Source organism: Cinclus cinclus, chromosome 3 (assembly GCF_963662255.1).
Source record: "Cinclus cinclus chromosome 3, bCinCin1.1, whole genome shotgun sequence".
NCBI lineage: Eukaryota > Metazoa > Chordata > Aves > Passeriformes > Cinclidae > Cinclus > Cinclus cinclus.
In genome coordinates, this window is record NC_085048.1 from 116,244,173 (window position 1) to 116,264,891 (window position 20,719).

General features: G+C 42.7%; 1 protein-coding gene across 1 annotated transcript in view; it reads left to right on the forward strand.

The window, feature by feature from the left end:
• Positions 1-20,719, forward strand: part of TTBK1 (tau tubulin kinase 1) — an 83,667-nt gene that overhangs the window by 38,938 nt on the left and 24,010 nt on the right. The window contains exons 6-12 of the mRNA XM_062489494.1: positions 635-700; positions 2,152-2,244; positions 2,933-3,058; positions 8,564-8,718; positions 9,433-9,652; positions 13,033-13,208; positions 13,860-14,418. Coding sequence (XP_062345478.1) covers positions 635-700; positions 2,152-2,244; positions 2,933-3,058; positions 8,564-8,718; positions 9,433-9,652; positions 13,033-13,208; positions 13,860-14,418 — 1,395 coding nt within the window. The remainder of the gene's footprint in view (positions 1-634; positions 701-2,151; positions 2,245-2,932; positions 3,059-8,563; positions 8,719-9,432; positions 9,653-13,032; positions 13,209-13,859; positions 14,419-20,719) is intronic.

A 20,719-nucleotide genomic window follows, 5' to 3' on the forward strand; every position in this document is an offset into this window, starting at 1 on the left:
GGGACAAATAAGTCACAGGAGGACTGCCTTTCCACACCCACTACATCAAGCCTTTCATTCCCAAGGACATGAAAAAGAGAATAGGGGAAAGAGAAAATAAAGATAGGATATACTGGGAAGAATCTGGAAAAAAACAAGAACTCTAAAAGTCAGAGCTTCATAACTTGTTGAAGTCTTGCAGAAGATGCTGACCAGCAGTGTCAGCAAACATTTGTGGTCATCTGTCAGAGGAGGTGATCCCCATTTCCATCCTGACCAGGCCACCTTCAGGCTTTGCTTAGCTCATTTTGCTCATGACTCAGTTTTGTACTTTCTTACTAGCTTTTCCCTTGACCTGGAGTTTAAAAAAGAAAATCTGATCCTGCTCAATGTTCTTATCTCCATGCCTGGACTATTACTGTTCTAACACAGCACTGTAACCACCTTGCCTCCTCTGTAGAGTGAGCTTTCCTAGAAACACAGAATCGGAGATCGCTCTCTGTGTAGCTGCTAGAGCACAGGAAGGCAGTAAGAGCCTTGTATTCCTTGGGTGCATACAAAATAGCAGTTTAGACAAGCAGTTCTCAGGAGTTGGCTGCACAGGGGATTCAGTCATCCTCTCTGTTTCTGAGATTTTTCTCCTGTCTCCCTCCAGCCTCGTAACGTTGCTGGTTTCCGAGGAACCGTTCGCTATGCCTCCGTGAATGCACACAAAAACAGGGTGAGTATTTTGGAGTTATAAGGAGTTACCAGTAAGATAATTTCCCCCTCAGAAACCTGTTTTTGGGAGCAAAGGAGCAAGAGGTGCCAGGTCTGGCTAGTTGTCTATGGAAGTTAGTATTTCCATTAGGCAGTTAAGGATGTTAACTGTGAAATCAAATTTACACTTCAGTTATGGGTCCTCTCTAGTTGGCAGACTTTAAAATTGTAATTATTGTATTACCAGACACTTTTTAAGGGCAAAAGTAAACCACACTGATGGGGAAATCTGTTTAAGTGCCAGGCTGCTTGCTGCTAGTTTGTAGCAGAACTTGGCCAGGAGTTACCAAGTGCATGGTCCCCAAATCCATTCTTCATCTGTAATTTTTAACATTAACACTGTGCCATCAGGAGAAGAACCACCTGGGAAAAACTAGTTGTTGTTTTTTTTTCCTGAAAAGAACTATTATTTACATAGTGTCTGGCCTGTTTCATTATAAATGCTTCTAGAAGGCTCACCTAGCATTATTCTCAAAACACTACTCTCTCCTATTTCAGTACTGTTCCTTTGCAGACAGTAAAAAGTAAGTTTGGACAGCGCTCTCAGGCACAGGGTCTGATTCTTGTGGTGTCCTGCACAGGGCCAGGAGTTGGACTTGATGATCCTGATGGGTCACCTCCAACTCAGCATCTTCTAAGTGCCTTCCATATGGAAACTATCAGCCCTCCTGCATTACGTCCAGGTTTCTGGCCTTAATTAGGATGAGACTGTAGGATTACCTGTGACATACAAATAAATGTGAGGTTTTTTTAGGGAAGGAGGAAGTTATTGTCTGCAAAAGGTGGAAAGTGTGATGTGAGGAGGGCAGCTGAATGCTGTCATGAATTCTTTCTCTTTCTTGAGAGACACAGAGAAACCTGAGGTATAATTTTTGCAAGAGCTGAGTAGGCCCAGCTGTAGCTGGCATCAGCTGAATGTATATTTAGACACCAAAATTGCTGTATAATGCAGGCTATTTTGAGAAAACATATCCTAGACATTGGAAGTTGAGCACCAAAAATGTCTTCATGTGCTTTGATAATTTCAGCCTTTATCCCCATGTTTCTATTTCCCATTCACTAACACGGGAGGAGAGTTGTATTTGGAAATGTTATAAATCTGTAAATTGTTGTGGTGTGTGATGGTGAGTCTTTTGCAAACACCTCTGGGCAAATTTGAATAATATTTAGACTTAAAAAAATAATAATAAAAGCTGTGTTCTATATACAGCTTGGGGTTTTTCTTAATCTAGGTTATTCCATGTCCCATTAGTAAATATGGATCTTTAGCCTTTAATTTGGCCTTAATCATTGTCTGGGAATTATGGCTTCTCTTGCTGCCCTTTAAAATGAGGTAGCTCGTCTGGAGAGTACACCTGGACCCCTCAGCAGTGTGGAACTTTGCTCCTCAGTCTCAATCTCTCTTTCCTCCAGGAGATGGGTAGACATGATGATCTGTGGTCCCTCTTTTACATGTTGGTGGAGTTTGCTGTTGGTCAGCTTCCATGGAGAAAGATCAAAGATAAGGTAGGAAAAGTGGTGTCTGTGCTTAAGAGAGGGTGCTACATTTTAATTGTCATCACTCTTTATTATTCCTCCTGCAGCTCAGTGCAGCTTTTTTTCTGGAGTCAAGCCAGAATCTCCTTTTCATCAGGTCTTGCTGTAAGATGCTACCCTGCTTTTGTGTGTTGTGATACACAGGCTGGGCTTCTCATATTTGGAGTAATTAGACATTTTTTTATGCACATTGTTAGTCATATTTTATCACATTGTTCTTTCTTTTTTCTTGGAAAGTAAACAGTACCAGTGGAACTACTGAGCTGTCGTTCTGACAAATAAAAAGAGCCTTTAGAAAGACAAGAGGGTAACACCTTGCTGTCCTAAACAAGCCAAATGGGATTTGAAATGAGAAAGTCAAACAGAATAAAGCTAAATGTTCATGTTGTCTTGGAAATACTTTGTGCTAAAGAAAAAAAATCCCTGGAAAGAAGTAGGTCACTTGTGCAGCAAGCTTCTGACTCAAGATCCCCCTCTGACCTCTGCCTGCAGTGCTGAACCTCCTTGTGCCTTGGACAGCAAACAGGAGAAGTGTGTAGACACTGTATGGGTCTAGAAAGAGTCTGTGTTCCAGGAATGATAAGTCTTTATAAATATGAAGCAATGGAAGAGATTCTTGGCTCTAAAACTTTTTTTGTTTGTTGTGGTTTTTTCCCAGGAGCAGGTTGGCATGATAAAAGAAAAGTATGAACACCGAATGCTGCTAAAACACATGCCTTCAGAATTCCACCTTTTCCTGGATCACATTGCAAGCCTGGACTACTTCACCAAGCCAGACTATCAGGTGGGAGCCTACCTTTGTTACCAGTATGATGCATGGCACTCTAGATTGGCATTTAGGTTTTTTTTTCAGGTTTCTATGAATGTGTTTATATCTGGCTTAGGAATGCCTTTCCTAGAACCAGGAGAAAGAAGCTGGACTGTACAGTTCTTCATATTCTCAAAAGTTTCTTCATCTCCTTCCACCACCCTGTCCAAAATAATCCTGGACTCTACACCACATAGTTCTTCCCAAACAACACGGTACTTCTGGCTTTCATTAAGACACAAAAATTTTGAGGTACTCCAAACATGACAGAACTTTGGCACAGCATGCCAAGGTCTAAGTGCCTCTACTGACAGCTCAATGGTGCACACCACCCCCTTTGATTTCTTGCAGACTCATATAGGCCTTGGCCATTGTTATCTCTTTCCTTAATATTCATCTAACATAGGGTTTTTTCCTCCCGTTCAGTGTTTCCTCTCTGCATGTATGTGAGTAACTCAGACTAACACAACAGAACTGAAGCAACTTGATTCTGTGTTGCTTTTTTTATCACAGTGGTTTTCCCTGTGCATTAGAGTGATGGAAACATTTTATAAGCAGATCTGTGCAGTCTTATCTGAGTGCCTGGTCCTGTTGATAGTGCATCAAATGAATGGGAAAGTGGTAGGAGGGTGTCCAACAAACTCTCTCTAACAGTGCCTCTGTGGTTTAGCCATGTACATGTTGTAGCCTAGCAACCACAAATATTTTAAAAATTGAAAGGAAAAGAAGAGGCAAATACTTTCTGGATAGTGCAGTGGGAAAATGACATTTGCCACTAAGAGGGAGAGCTACAGAGGGATGGAAGTGGACTGATGAGATGCAGAGGGAGCTGGATTTGTTTGTTCTTGAGTAGAGAAGTCAAAGTTGGGATCTCATTGCTGTCTTTCACTGCCTCAAGGACCATTGTGGGGAGAATAGAGGCAGCAAGGGAAATTGTGACTAAATTTATGGGGGGTTGGAAAATTCAGAGTGTGGGTTCTTATGTGCTAAACAGGTACTTAGAAAAGCTGTGGAATTTCAATGCTTGGGGATTTCCAAAGATTGGCTGGATGACAAATATGTGCCTTTTAATTAGCTCTGCTTTGAGCAGATGGTTGGATTAGAGACTTCCAAAGGTTCTTTTGAACCTACATGCTTCTATATTCTATTCCAATTTAAAATAATTGTATCCTAATGGTGCCGAAAAGCCATCCATGAGACTGAATTGGAAGGAGATGTTTCCAGGTAGAATTCAGGTAGTACAAATCACAAACAGCTTTCACAGTAGGGCATTTGACTGAAGCTGTGAATTGCCTTTTTGCCTTCAGTTTCTTGCAGGTGCAGAGTGGGCAAGAAGTCTCCAAAGGGAATTCCCCACAAAAGTCTGGCATCTGCAGCTTGCCACGTAACACTGACTCTTCTAGCTTGACTTGGAGGCCTATTCCAGGCACTAAATTCTCCAAGCATCTCAGTTTCAGAGATGTCTTTATGTTGATTTATCTGGATGTATTACTCTGAAATATTAAAAACTACACCAAAGGCCATTTGAATTTGTCACCAGTATCAGACCCAGAGAGAAATAAAGGAAATTGGGAAAGTGTGTTTACTAATATATAAAGTCGTGGTTTATTTAAAAATCTGAATTGAATTTGAAGTTTTAGATTCTCCTAAGCATGTGTCATGCTGAGTGGCAATTTTGTCACAGTTCTGGGCCCCTGAGATGATGTGTCCAAAAGAGATCAGACTGCAACTGGAGACTAAGGGTGACCAGAGATCACTAATCTCTGATGGATGGATGACACAAGTTTGCCTAAGCAGAGGAGAGAAAAATGAGGGTAGAATAAAATTGACTTGAGGTGTCGGGTGATGGATCTTATACCTTGTGTTTTTGGGCTCGTGGCCTCAGATGTAATTTCTGTCCCTTTAGTGCATCACTGTCAGTCTTGGTTCATTGTTAGGATCAAGCTTTCAGCACTTTCTCAGCAGAAGGATGTGGGTACTAGAGCAGCATTTTGGGGTTTTCTGACTCATATGATTGCAAGAGGCATGCTTCTTCCCTGGAAAAGTGCATATAGGATGTAGTAGAAAATAATTTGTACTACACTTGCATACAGTTCATTTGGTAGAGGAGTAGTTTCAGGTATGGCTGGGGAGGTGGCAGGCTTTTCTCCCCAAAGATCTTTTTGCAATGAGTGTTGAAAAAGTAATAGTGACCTTTGGTCCTGGAAAATTACAGAAATTTAAGTGCCTTTGCCTGGGAATCCCTCCTATTCTCTTAGCTAGGGCATTGTGAATTGCATTTTACTCAAGGAAAAATGATCACATCAGCAGTTCTATGAGAGAAGGGCTTCCCTGTACACATCCTGAGCAGGTGTGGGAAGGTAAGTTTCCTATATGGACATCTTCCTTTAGATTCAGTTAGTACCAGATAGTGCCAGAGCAACTGGGAAAAACTCCCTGTGAACAACCAGTGCTGGTTTGAGTTCTCTCACACTGACCAAGTGTGGTGGTTTAGCTCTGGCTGGCAGCTGTTTACCAAAATAAAAATTTACCAAAAAAACAGATCTAAAAACCACACGGGTTCAGACAAGGACCATGCAGTAATTGAAACAAGTAGAATAGAATAATCATGTTTGTAATTAAGAAAAAAAAAATAAAACCCAGGAAAAGCAATGATACAAAGTACAATTGCCTGATGCCCAGCCAGTCCCCAGGAAGCAATTGGTCCCTTCCACCCAACTTTCCCAGTTTATATACTAGGCAAGACACTCTATGGTATGGAATATCCCTTCAGCCAGTTTGGGTCAGCTGTCCCAGCTGTGCTCCCTCACAGTTTCTGGTGCAGCTCCCCACCAGCAGAGCATGGGACCCTGAAAAGTCCTTGCACAACTGAGCAACAACAGAACACCACTGTATTATCAACACTGCTCTCATCCTACATGCAAAACACAGCATTGCACCAGCTGGTGGGAATAAAATGAACTCTATTCCAGTTGAAAACAAGACAGCAAGTTACTAAATATCATCCATCACAGTTCTACTGTTTTCCCCCCAGAAATTCTTGTAGGACTTAAAAATCAGGAGCATTCCCATATCAAAAGGAGATCCCTGCCACTGAAGAGGTGTGCCTGATATTTATTTCTTCTTAAATACTGTGTTGTAGATTACAGTACAGATTAGAAACTTGAGCAAGAGCAATTTGCTATGCCCAAGGTTTTTGCTGAAAGAGTCCATCTTCCTAGATAAGCTCCAAAGAATTCAAGGCTTGAGCGCCTGGACAATTTATAACTGTTTTGGTGCCTTTTATAAGTGATATTTCAGGTTTGATTGTGATTCCTTTCCTGAGCCTTGGCCAGGAGAAGGCATTTGACAAGATGCATCATGAGAATTTAGTGGGTAATTTGTACCCCATTGACTGCTTCTCTCTTGTTCTCTGGGCCATCAGCCTAAAACATGGCATGCTACTACCTAATGTGCAATTAAGCTTTATGTCCTCATGGGCAATAACATCTTCAATAGAGAAACTGTATCCCACTTTATCCCACTAGTGGTTTTGATACTCAGAGTTGTAATTGCACATTGTCTGGCCCAGCAGAAGGAAGCTCAACATAGGAGGCTTGCAGTGACTGTGGGAACTCTTCTGACCCTTAATATTCTGTCTGCAGGCAGAGGATCCCTAGACAGGATCCAATGACTTTTTGCATGGCTTTCCAGGAGCAGCAGTTGTTGCTGGAGCTGTTCTGTGCAGTTTGCCACTCCACTTCTCTCCTTGTAAAGCTTTGACCTTTCATCAGAAATATAAAGGTTTCAGGGAAAGCTAAGACTCAGTAAGTGCATTTAATAGCTTGAGAATAATGGCAGATGAGAACACCTGTATCCTTCAGTCATGGAAAAAGACCCTACAGAGAGTACAGTAAAGGGCTGTAAAATCCCCAATGGCCTGAAAAGTCAAGTGCAAGAGTTACAGAATAAGTTATAGCAGAAAGTAACAAAACTTGTTTTGACTGAGTGGGTCCTTGAAGGAATGCTAAGAGTAAGGCAGCTGAACATCTAATTTTATCATATAGTTTCTTACTTCAGACTGCTTCAATGTCAAAGGAATGGAAGGTGGCAGAAGCAGTGCTAATTTTTAAATAGCTTCAAAAGATAACCATTCCCTGATACTGACATGTCCATCACAACGAATCAAAAGCTGTGATAAGACTGGGATTAGTGGACAGATGGGTGAGGATGATCTAAAGAACAGAAGCCAGTATGGCTTTTTTATAAGGGCATCTGTCTAGAAATGTGTGGAGTTCTTGCAAGTGTCGTTTGAGTTCGTGAGGATATTAATTTCTAAAAGATGCTTGACAGTAATAATTTCCAAAGTAGCAGTCAGAAAAAATATAACAGTCCTAAGAATTTTCTGTGCCTTGGTCTGACCGACAGCCAGCTCTGGAAATTCTGTTAATCAAATGTAGCATTACCACAGGAGTGTGCACCTATTCCAGGGTTCAGAGTCAAAAAAAAAGAGGGAAAAGATGGCTCATCTAAAAGCTGCAGATAGACATTTTGCTGCAGTTTGGTGGAAGGTGGTAGGAAATTGCATGCTTTCCTATCCTTCTGATCATGGTGATAAGCAGAACTGGAATATAATTGCAAATAGGATGTTTGCTCATGCTAAATTTTATTCATAACTTGCTGTTGATTCATCCCATGAGTTAATGTATTTGCCTTCGCATTGTCTCTCCCTATAGAGGACAACTGACAGCTGAATCCTGTCAGTTCTGCATTACTTTGCTAAATAATTTTATTAGAAATATAGGACCTCACAGCTCTGTTGGCCTATAGCATCGAGTTTTCTTTTGACAGCAGAGCATCAGATTTCTCTGCTAAAGCACTGGTGCATAGAGAACTATTGACAGTAGTTTCATTCTCTCCTAGAGGATAACAGCTCTTAGACAAGCATTTGTACCTGCCATCTTATAAAGAAAATTGTATCATCCTTTTTAGAGTTTTATTTTCTTAGGCAGCCAAGTGTGTCAGGCCACACTGTGTACATTAAGCACAACATAGGGCTCTTGACTAAGCCATATTTCAGCCAGACACTGCAATGAGTCTGCATCCTAGGACTGACTTTTCCTGTTCTGTTTATGTCTTCTGGCAGCCCTTGAACTCTGCATATCAAATTTGCTATTCTGCATAATGTACTGTGTAATCTAGAGGAAAGTGAATTGAAGTTATGGATTTAGAGTTGGAGTAACAAGCTAACTGCAAGATTTCATTGAATCAGTGTCAGAACGTTGCATGCGTTTCTTTTGTAGGTTTGAAGAAATTTCACTTGCGAAGCCAAAATCAACCTGAGAAACAACTGTTGCAATTTTATTAAGTTTTGCTTTTATTTCTTTCATAGGCAAAAAGGAGATTATAAGATGCACTTGGTCCTCGTGCACATACTTCAGATTTTTGATGAGAGCCACTCTCACCTACTTACCAGAAATTGTTCTTGTAAATCTATTCCAGCTCATCATGTCGGTTTTCGAGAACAGCATGAAAGAAAGGGGCATCACTGAAAATGAAGCCTTTGACTGGGAGAAGGCTGGTACAGATATCTTGTTGTCCACCAGCACCTCAACTCCACCACAGCAGAACACCAGGCAGACAGCAGCCATGTTTGGGTGAGTGTTGTAGTGGTACCAGTCAGACAAGGTCAGTTGTTTTTGTTTAAGATTTCGAGACCATTATGATTCTAGGAAGTTGGAGCAGCATGGCAGGCACCGCTAGATCTGACATTTTTTTATATTAATTTATGTCTGTGGTTGTGGATAGTGGGCTGAATACAGCTGAGTGCATGCACTGCTCACACGTCCAGCAGAGCTGCTCAGCCTGTTTACAAGGTGTTTCATGTGCTGCTACAGAGGTACACAGAGACTGATGCTCAGAGGTACAGATGAGTCCAAATCGAAAAGGCTTGATATGACCTGGTTCACTGCTCTGTCTTGGTGCTTTTGGGGGGGCTGACCTTGGGGGATAACAATAATCCCTAGTAATGTTATGGAACATAAAAACTATAAGGCCTAGTAAGCCTCATTTGGTCATGCAAAAGGAGAGGTTTCTTCACAGATCAATATGGTGTGATGGGCACTTGTGAAGAATTTTTCAGCCTGTGTGTCAAGGATCCCAAGATGCTTTCACTGATCCATCCCACTGTCTTTGTAACTTCCATTACATGGAATCCTACTGTTCTGATTCAGGATGTCATATCTGGAAAACTGCTGGTTTTCCAACTTAGTAATACCCAAAAATCTACTAAGGAATTACTGTGGGGCAGTGTGATAGGCTTCCTTCTTTATATACTGATAATTTTACCTTTCTTCTTGTCTCTTTTATAGGGTGGTTAATGTCACTCCGGTACCTGGGGACCTGCTCCGTGAGAACACTGAGGATGTCCTGCAGGGTGAACATTTGAGTGATCAAGAGAATGCTCCTCCCATCCTGTCAGGTCGGCCAGTGGAAGGTCTTGGTCAGGCTCCAAACATGGCTTTCAATGAGGGTGAAGTTTGGGAAGAGACAGATGTGAATCGCAACAAACTCAGGATCAGCATCAGCAAAGTAAAGAACATTTCCTTGTCTCCTCTGACTGTTGGATGTAGGGCAATGGTTTCATAGACTGCTAGAAGCCATTCAGATCCACTGATGTAGCATCCTGTGTAGTAAACCCAAAATGCATTGAAGAATTTTCCTGTGGCAAGAGTAAATTACAAACAATTTTTTTCATAGAGTACAAGCCATTGGGATTAATTTAGATCTTCATGCGAGTGACATTTTGGAGGCCAGTAATACTAAAGTGAATCTTTTTTGCCATTATCTAGGACTTTGATACTTCAAGCAAGGAAATTCCAGTCCTTGAATAGCTGATACAATATCAGAAATGTCCCAGGCTTGGAAGTTATAAACCAAAATTTTGTGTCCCAACCGCTTGGGTAAATTAATGTAATCAGAGGTGTGTCTATAAGCTGTATTTTTCGTGAAAGATCACTCATTTTTCTCTTCCTTTTTTTAACTTTTTAAGGGTAGGAAAATCTATGAGGAGCATCTTAACAATGGTTTCACCCCTGTGAAGAATGAGAGAAACCATTACTTAATATTGTCATATTTCTGCATTCCAAGAACATATTAAGCTTTTTTAGCTTGCATAAAATGTATACTTCGGGTGATTTTCCTCATAATGTCAATCCTTCCTTGTAAATGTTACCTGATTTCTTGGAGGCATCCCCAGTGAAGGTTGATTCCATGATAAATGTCACGTATAAGAATCTGTCAGTTAGTTTATTAATCAGGTTAATTTACATATTGCAAGTAAGTTAGTATTAGTGGCAGGTCATCAGATATGTACAGAATCTGTTAGCAGAGAAACATTCATCAGACTTAAAATGTAGTCAGGGCATATCAGATTCACATCACAAACCTGTCTTTAATGGACATTTGTAGACTGGCACGTTAAGTCTGTTAGTCTTCTGGGGCTCACCAGAATTGACTTCGGTCTCTATTGGTACAAAGTTAGTCCTTATTTCTGCAATATAGGTTTCTCCACTATCCTTAGTCTTATTAGAAAACATTGTGCATGGACAAGAAATAATCTAATCTAATTTACTTAGAATTCTCCAATGTAAATAATTCAGATCAATGTGTTATCTGTATGGAACACTAGCAAGGACGTCCCCCAACACTGAGAAATTATGAACCAAGTTCAGATTAGTTCTTTATTTCTCACTGGTAACTCTGCATTCCCAGAAGTTTTCATTTGAAGGTATATGGAATAAGAAAAGCCTGACAGAGAGGGACAGTTGTATTCACACAACATTTATTTAAAAAAAAAAAAAGAGTATTACAGAAAAATCCTAGCAACTTCTCTGTGTTTTTTTTTTCATTTCTACCACCAGATGCCTTGATGCTCTTCAGTCAGACTGCACAGGGGAGTCCTTTCTGTGTGCTAGTTGTGTGTCATCTCTTAGGTACCTCATTCACAAATCCAGTCATAAAAGCAGCTGAAGGCAGGAGAGGCTTCTAGAAGCTCCACAGCACAGCCAGGAGACTCTCGTGCCAGTCACTGTGCTCTTTGTTGTCAGGTTGCTGCCAAAGGAGCTTGGGGACTTAGTCAGCATGGCAGAGAGCACTTCAGCTCTGACAGGTTCTGTAGCTACACAGCAGTCTGTGCAGCAATGCCCAGGGCAGCAAGCTCTCCAAAGCTGAAATCCTGTCTCTCTGTGAGGGTTGTTATCTTCAGTTTGACTCTCTCCGCTCCTTTTGCTTTGCTAGACTTTAGACTATCTTTAGTCTGACTGTTCTCTGAGAGAGGATCAGTTTTTATTTAAGTAACAGTCACCACATGGAAAAAAAGAAGGATGCTTCTGATTTGATACCTAAGGGCACAGCTTGACCTCTGCTTGTAATCTGAGGCATCAGAACCACAAGGGCACTGGTGTGTCTAAACACCCTTCTGGTATTCACAGCATCACATCCGTCATCTTCCAGTCTTGAAGCACTGGAATTAACTGGTTCTTCCTGTCTTGGCTCTTTGTATTTAGGGGGTGAGTGGAGCTTCCCATATTTTTCCTTCCTAATAACTAAGATGATCCTTACTTATCTATGTAGACAATTCAGATCTCCTTCTGTCCCACTTCTCCCCTTTCCTTGTTAAGGATGGGGCTTACTGTCACTGTTCTCCCACACCATCCTCCAGTTCTCTCCTTGTGAATCTTACTAAGTTGATGGTACCCAGCAGTTACATCAGCACTTTGCTCCCTTCACAAACACATCTGACCTTCACTTGTCACTAACCTCCTGGCCTGACTGGATTACAGATTAAATCATTATCATCTATTCTGCTTTTCCTCTAATGCTTGAAGGTTCTCCTCTACTCTCCCTAGCTGCAAAGGCTCTTTAGTTTATATATTCCAACTCCAGCTTGGGTGGTTTAGGTCTGCTAATTTATGGGCACTGACTGGCTTGCCATGTGCACATTGTATGCACAAAGGCAACTGTCTGGATCAGCAGCATTTTAGTGAGATGCTGCTTGTGTTCAGACCCTGTGGAATTAATGGAGGTCAGGGGAATGTAGGGCAGGGAAGGGTAAGCATTCTCCATACAGATCCCCATGCAGAGGCAGTGTGTAGCAGCTGATGCTGCATGGCTGGTAGCACAGCTGGGTTGAATGGAAATCCCTGTGCTGCTGCTGTGGCCCTTGGATCATTCTGCCTCTGTGCTTTTGCCCCTCTCTTCCAAGGAAAATCAGCACTGTGTAAGGCAGAGGGCAGCTGTGTTGGTCACCTGCTTTTGCTCCTTTGTCTGCTGCTAAATTTAAAAAAATCAAATTTAATAAGGCAATATGAAAGAGGAAATATGGAATGATATTGTGTCCATGGACATGCTTGGCTCCCTGCATGACCTTAGCTCTGTGGAAAGCTCTTACACATGTTGTGGTTGAGTGGATGTCATGGAAGAGTTTGTTTAAAGGACTGAGATTAAAACAAACAAACAAAACCACAAAAAATCCAAACTATCCTGGTAATTAGGAGATGCCTCCATCAGACCAGATGTAAAAGTTCATACATTGCAATGTAACGCATGGCCCCTGCTTAACTGAATGTTGACAAACAAGCCTCTTAGACATCTTGGATAAGCAGTCAGGGTTTGTGAATGTAGTGGGTTAACCCATGAGAACTCCTTTGGATCAGCACTCAGGGTAATTGAAATGCATAGGCCACCTTGTAAAGATGTTTAAATATTTGAATTTGTTTTAAGTCCATACCTTATTTTAATACCCGCTAATTGCCAGGTCAGAAGGACCCCGCATCCCTTCAGACATTGCTTGTGAAGATTGTGAAAATGCAGCTGAAAGTGTACCCGGGAGAAAGTCCAGAGCAACAGTGAAGGATGGAAATCAATGTCTTGGGCCAGATCTTGAAATTTTTTGTGTTTACCCTCTCCAGACTCAGTGCATGGTGGAAGAGGAGCAGAGAAACGGGGTGTGCCCCAGTTCCCCTGTCCGAGTACCTCCGGAGTCCCCAACCGCACAAGTGCGCTCCCTCCGCTACCGTCGCGTCAACAGCCCCGAGTCAGAGCGGCTCTCCACGGCTGATGGAAAAGCAGATCCACACGAAAGGAGGTTTGTTCACCCTCTGTAGCCTCCTGCTGCTTTTAGCAGACTCTTGAGGATTGGCTGTTGAGACCAACCTAATCATTACATCCAGTGCTCACAGCTTTATCTACATTTTGGTTCACCTCGTTTTCTACTTACCCTTTCTTCGTCAAAATTTTTGATGTCTCACACATGGTAAGGCTTTTCCCAGAAGAGTCTGCAAGGCTTTTGGATGATCCTGGTTGAAAACACACTGCAGTTGTCCTAAAACCTGGGCAGCACACGGTCTGGCTTTGTGCAGCAAGCTGCTGGCCTCTTGAGATAGGCAGAGAAGCAAAACAAGGCACAGATGCAGGCCAAATGAGAGACATTGATCAGAACATGGTCTGAGGTTGTTTTTTTTTTTCACGAGCCAGTAGAATTTAACAAAAGGGAAAGGTGATGTTGGGGGAAAATGGTTATCGTCCTGTCAGCAGGGAAAAGGAGATGCTGAATTGGCTGTGATACTTCAGCACTTCTTCACGACTTGTAGGCTCTAAAGAAGTATTTTTGTTTAAGCCTGTATTTCTGAAGGGTACCAAGAAATGAGTGAGAAATCCTATACGGGCTTTTTCTCATGATCCCTGTGGTTAACCACCAACCTCATGTGTTTTTAACAGCTTCTTGTTGTGTCTGTAGGTCTCGAATGGATATCCCTGGCTCTCCATCACGGCTCGTGTGCTCCTCGCAGCCAGCCCAGATGCTGTCCATCGACACTGGCCAGGCTGACCGGCAGGCGAGCGGCAGGATGGACGTGTCCGCCTCCGTGGAGCACGAAGCCCTCAGCAACGCCTTCCGCTCCGTGCCGCTCGCAGAGGAGGAGGACTTTGACAGCAAGGAATGGGTTATCATTGATAAGGAGACAGAGCTGAAGGACTTCCACCCCGGTGCTGAGCCAAGCACCTCTGGAACCACGGATGAGGAGCCTGAGGAACTTAGGCCTATTGAAGATGGGGAAGAGAGAAGGCGCCTGGGGGCAGATGCTGCAGTGAGGCCGAAGACTCACGATGGGCGAAGCCGGGGTATGCTGCCTGTGACTGAGGAGGACAGTTCCCATAGACACGAAGGACCTTCTCAAACAGTGTCTGACAGTAGACATGAACAGCAGACAGGAAGTCCAGCCCACTCCCCCTTACATTCAGCACCAGCTCTCCGACAAAGGAGACGAGAATCTGAACCTACTGGTCCTCAGAGACAGGTAAGGTCCCTGGGTCTGTACCTTGTTGCCTAGCATAGCATCATCTTAGGAAACCTCAGCTGTGCTGGAGAAGTCTTTGATTCTAAGCATGGATGCTCTTGTAAAACTCTTCTGACAGTGCTGGCAAATGTTGTGAACACCTTAGAAGTGCTCCCAAAAGCCAGTGATGTCCTTCTAAGGACACACTGTTATGAAGATCTTTCAGCCATTTTGGTACAGGGGCAAGAGGAGAGCACTGCTGTGATTCTGGGTATTTCTCGTCACTCTTCTTATGCTCTCCCACAGTTTTGTTAGTAACTTAGTTGTATGGAGGTCTTGTTAGCAAATCTCCACGTGGTTTCTCAGCAGCAACAGGAGTGTATGGCAAAAGAATGCCCTCTAATCTAATCATACAGTAGTATTGCACAGGCCCACAGCAATGCAATTCATGAAATAACTCCCTGAAACTAATCTTTCTTCTAAATACCTAATAAAAAGCTCAGAGTAGCCAGCACATAAATCTCATCAGCCTTACTTTGGTGAAAGGCATTGCTGATACGATGTATTTACTCACAGAAATGTTCTTTACCTTTTGTGGTATTTTCCATATAGTTGTAGAGGGTTTTTTTTCTTTCAGTTTTGCTCTTTTCCTATGGTCCTCTGGTGCTTTAAAGCAGTTAAGTTTTCAGTGGGAAGTGATTTATTAGATTAGCTGGAAAAATATGATACACTAGGCACAGAGTTCCTGTCATATCTAATCTTCATTTCGAAGAAGAAGGCTGACCCAGAGTGTTCAGTACAAGAGACCATCAAATTGTTCCCCTAATAGCTTTTTGTATTTATATGTTGATGAAGATCTCTCAAACACATGGGATCCATAAGCACAGCAAAGAGCAGGCAAGCTTTGGGTCATGTACACAGGGATACCCTCCTATGACAGACGTGTGTGCAGTCTGCTTATTCCTGTCTGGAAGATGGTAATTTCGTTTCTGCTTCCCTCTTGAGCTTATTCTCCAAGCAAGTGTCCACTGGACTGGAGCACGTTAAAAAAACATCCTTCTGTTCAGGTCTTGCCTAGATTCTTCTCTTCTCTGGATCCCTGAGAGGTACAAGAAGAAAACCATGAATGAGACAAGAATCTATGTGAAAGGAACCAAAGCAAATCTTTGCAAATCACCAGGCAAAGTGTTCCTTGCTAAGGTGTATGAGGCTGCAGCATTTCCAGGTTGGATAGAAATGCTGACAGCAGGCATCAGTGGGGCTGACCTGCTGAGCATGGAACAGAAGGAGCACATGCTTCTCATGGAGACTGCATTCCAGTTGCAAGGTTCCTAGGTAGAAGTGTTTGCTGTATAAAGCCGGTATGTTGAATGCCCCAGGTATCTAGAAATTGCATAAGGCAAGATTGGCAGAGTTGGAAGGGTCTCTGTCTGAATTTGCTGTGGTCTGTACACTTTGGGGCCTGGTCAGTGCAAGATGTGCAAGATGCAATGAACGTGGGAAGAGCCAGCTGATAAGAAACAGCTGCAAACAACAGCAGGGACACTTCACTGACATATTTAGTGTGGCTAAAGAAGGCTGGAGAGGCCTTCTTGGGCAGAGCACATACACCCCTATGTGAAATGACTGGGGGAACTGGATATGTTGCAGCACAAAGACTACTTATCACTGCACAGTGATATTTAAAAAGCAGGCAAAAAAGGTAAATTAATGGGATTGGGGTGATTACTGCTAATATATGAGGCAGCCTTTATTCTCCAGCGAACTGCATTTTTTTGTTCCTATGTTCTGAAATACCCTCTATTAACACTGTGGCCTAGCTTTGTACACATAGACCAACACTGGACTTCTTTAGCTGACTGGGATTTAGTTGTTCCTCCTTTGATGTCTGAATCCTTCAGTTACCACTGCAGCTGTGCAGTAATACTCATATTTTTCCATTTGCTGTTAAAAAAACAGCTATTAACTCTCAAAGGGACTTGGTGCCTAAAGGAAAGTAGAAACCTGTTTTCCTCAGGTGCAGCAAATATGGAAGGACAGATGGCTAGGATACTAATAAGACATTGACCAAGGACTTAACTAGTGAAAATACTGGAGGCCTCATTAGCAATGGCAGATGTTTCCTGTAGCTCATGCTTGTGCTTCACTGGGTTTGATTAAAACGATGACTCTGTGTGTGTGTGTGTGTGTGTGTGTGTGTTTGTGTAGATGAGTAAATCTTCCTTATCTTTAAATATGAACTGACCCCGTAAGATAGGTCAAAATTTCACTAAATGCTGAATTACCATGACTGAAGTAGTAAGCTTTGTTTTACCCGTTTTACCTCATTCTGGTGTCCCAAAAACTGGTGATTATCCCTTGGTGTCAGCAGCATAGGCAGTGAAAGCAAATGAGAAATCCCTGCTCTCATGCTTCCTTTTGTTTTTCCATTCTCTGGATCCAGTCTATGAGCCTTCACTTGTAACTTGCAGAAAGACAGTGACTTGTGGATTGTCATAGAATCACAGCATGCCTGAGTTTGGAAGGGACCTCTAGAGATCATCTAGTTCTACCCTGTCCTCCAAGGTGGATCACCTAGAGAAGGGTGCTCAGGACAGTGTCCAGTCAAAGTGTCTCTGAGGATGGAGACTCCACAACTTTTCTGGGCAACCTGTTCCAGTGTTCAATCAAACAAGGTTAAAAAACTTTTTAAAGCATTTAAATGGAATTTCCTGTATTTCAATCTCTGTTCCTTTCTACTTTTCCTTTCACTGGACATCACTAAGAAGAGTTTGGATCCATCTTCCCATCAGGTATTTATAAGTGTTAAGAATCCCCCTGAGCCATCTCTTCTCCAGTCTAAACAGTCCCAGCTCTGTCAGCCTCTGGAAGGTCTTCCAGTCCCTTCATCATTTTTGTGGCCATTCTCTGGATTGTCTCCAGCGTGTCCACGTGACTCTTGTACTGGGCAGCTCAGAACTGGAACACAGCACTCCAGATGTGACTCACCAGTGCTGAGCAGAGGGGAAGGGCCATCTCCTTCAGCCTGCTGGCTGCACTCCTGATGCATCCTCAGGGGCTGTTGGCCCTTTTTGCCCCCAAGGCACCTTACTGGCTTGTGTTCAGTTTGGAGTCCACCAGGACCTCCAGGTACTTTTCTGTCAAACTGCTTCCAAAACACGTGGCCGCAGTGTGTTCTGGTCCTCCCCACTTCCCTTTGCTGAACTTAGTGAAATTCCTTTTTCCCATTTCACCAGCCTACCCAGGCACCTCTGAATGTGAGCACAACCTTCTGGTGTGTCAGCCACTCCTCCCAGGATTGTGTCATCTGTCAATCTGCAGAAGGTACATCCAGGTCACTGATTAAGTTGTTCAATAGTAGTGGCTGCATTATCAGCCCCTGGCTACACCATTAATGACTGGACATTTTTTCTCCAAACACAGTATTTTCTGGCCAGGAGCCCACCCAGTTTTCAGTCTAGTTCACTATCTACTTATCTAGCCCATATTTCATTGTTTTGTCTATGAAGATTTTATGGGAGACAGTGTCAGAAACCTTACAAAAGTCAGGATCAACAACCTCCCACCCAGTCCTCTCAGTGCAGAAAGCTCTCAGGTTCATCAGACATGATTTCCCCTTCATATATCCATGCTGACTGCACCTTCTTTATCTTCTTCTTCTTCTTCTGTCTGGTTCTTCTTTGTCTTCTTCTTCTGCTTCTTCTACTTCTGCTCCTTCTTCCGCTTCTTTTTCTGCTTCTCCTTCTTCCTTTCTTCCTCCTTCTTCCTCCTTCTTCCTCCTTCTTCCTCCTTCTTCCTCCTTCTTCCTCCTTCTTCCTCCTCCTTCCTCCTTCTTCCTCCTTCTTCCTCCTTCTTCCTCCTTCTTCCTCCTTCTTCCTCCTTCTTCCTCCTTCTTCCTCCTTCTTCCTCCTTCTTCCTCCTTCTTCCTCCTTCTTCCTCCTTCTTCCTCCTTCTTCCTCCTTCTTCCTCCTTCTTCCTCCTTCTTCCTCCTTCTTCCTCCTTCTTCCTCCTTCTTCCTCCTTCTTCCTCCTTCTTCCTCCTTCTTCCTCCTTCTTCCTCCTTCTTCCTCCTTCTTCCTCCTTCTTCCTCCTTCTTCCTCCTTCTTCCTCCTTCTTCCTCCTTCTTCCTCCTTCTTCCTCCTTCTTCCTCCTTCTTCCTCCTTCTTCCTCCTTCTTCCTCCTTCTTCCTCCTTCTTTCTCCTTCTTTCTTCTTCTTCATATGTTTGGAAATGCCTTCTTCCAGGAGGATTTGCTCCTTGTCCTTTCCAGGCTGACAAGCGTTAGTTCCCTGAATTATCCTCACTAAGAACTCAGATGTTTCTTCAGATATGCCAGTATTTCAGAAGACAGATATTGTAGCTCGAATGTGAGAGATGGTGCTGTCTTCGTCAAAACTCCGTGGGTGTAAGAGGGAGCACAGAATGATCAGATGCCTCTGTGAGGAAAGTCAAGTACAGAGGAGGCTCTGAATAGCCTGGGGGAGTTTCTGAGCCAAATATTCTCACATATTAGGTATCTCCCAGTTTCAGATGATGAGAAAAGGGTTGCCATGGAGCACAGATCTCATGGGAAGACCTGGTAGGAAGGGAGAACATATACTGTGTCCTGTTCAAGCCTTTCTCTCTGAGCTCCACTCAGTGCATCTGTTTAACAGAGCTCTAAGGGTTTACTTTAATGTATGCATTTCAGGGATGTACTAATAAGACTCAGGGGTTTTTTTCTTTATGCACTGGTGTGCAGATTAAAAAAAAAATATATAGAAATAGATAAAGAATGAGTGGAAGAAAAGATTGAACCTGCACTTCTGTTTACCTATTAATCCTGACATAGGGTTGCTGTTACTGTTGGAAATAATTTAAACCCATACCCCACAATATAATTTAAAAACCTGTCAAATTCTTAAGTATGCTGTATAAATTCACTGATACTTGACAGGGATGGCAACTTAGTGCTGCCTTCTGCAGTGAAAAGACTTACAAGTGTTCATACATTTATGAGTTTCAGAAATGATTTCTGACTCTGCTCAGGTCTGTGCTCATAGGTACTTCTTGACTCTCAGTCTCCCCTGCTGCTAGTGCAGTTGTCATTGTACAAAATGTTTGAGGATTCACCTGCCTAAAACATGCCTGTCCAAGTGATGTCTCATCTAAAAACCACAACAGAAGTAAAAAATTAAAGTGGGAGATGGCATTTACTCTGCTTTACCTATCCTTGAATAAGGATAGGATGAATATATTGATGAATATATTGAATATATTCTGCAGGTTTCAGAGAGCACTTTGCTTAGGCTGATTCTTAGAGTCCTGGAGTTTATCTGTTAGAAAAGGTCCCAGTGTGAAGAGGCACTAGTATATTATTCCTCACCAACTCAGCTGTGTAGTTAAAATCACTGTTTAAAACCATCTTGATGCTATCTTTGGCCTCTTTTCTCACACAGCCAGGAGATTCCCACAAGTGGACCTGCTTAAAATTGTCCGTGTCTCGAGCCTGAGAGGGCAGCAGGGGAAAAGGTGTCGTGTGTCTTGGTTTCCTTTCTCTTCCACAGCATCATCTTTGGGCTGCTCTGAGGGCAGCTGAGGGACCATTTCTTAGCGGTGAGAAGTGGGCATTGGCAGAGGGGAAGGCTCATTGCTCCTCACTCAGTGTAATTCTCCTTGGTCTGCATTTGATGCCTGTTGTAGATGATGTGATTCTTTGACAGTCAGCTCCTCTGTCTTCCCTCCACCTGAGAAGTTTGTCAGCTGATGGAGAAGGATGAAGGTAGAGTTGGCCTCCTACACTCTTGAGATTCAGGGTCCCTGTCCATCCATGTGTCAGGAATAAAGGATCAGTAAAAGGATGCCAGTAGAAGTCATATTCACATATGTTCTTTATATATATATATATATATATATATATATATATATATATATATATATGTGATATATATGCATAGGTTATTGGTATATCAGGTAATAGCAATCAAAACCTTAAACTCAGTAGACATTCCTAATTACATTTTGTATCTGTAAAACATATTGAAATCTATCAATATCACATTCTTCTGGGACTTCACATACAAAGTACCCTACTGATCCTGTCCAAACAGAGCAGAATAGGCCTGATGGAAGGTGGTCCAGCCTGATTGCTGCCAAGGGATGAAGGGGGGCAGCACCTTCAGCACTGAGTAATTTAAGCATTGGAGCATCAATGAAAAAAGGTGGCATGTCTGTAAGCTCAGCTTCATCCTGGAGGCAGCAATACCAAAGTGCACTTACTGGTGGGGTGTTGTAATTGCTTCTTCATGGCCTGGGCAAGTTCCTTGGTCCTGTGCTGTAGAGGAT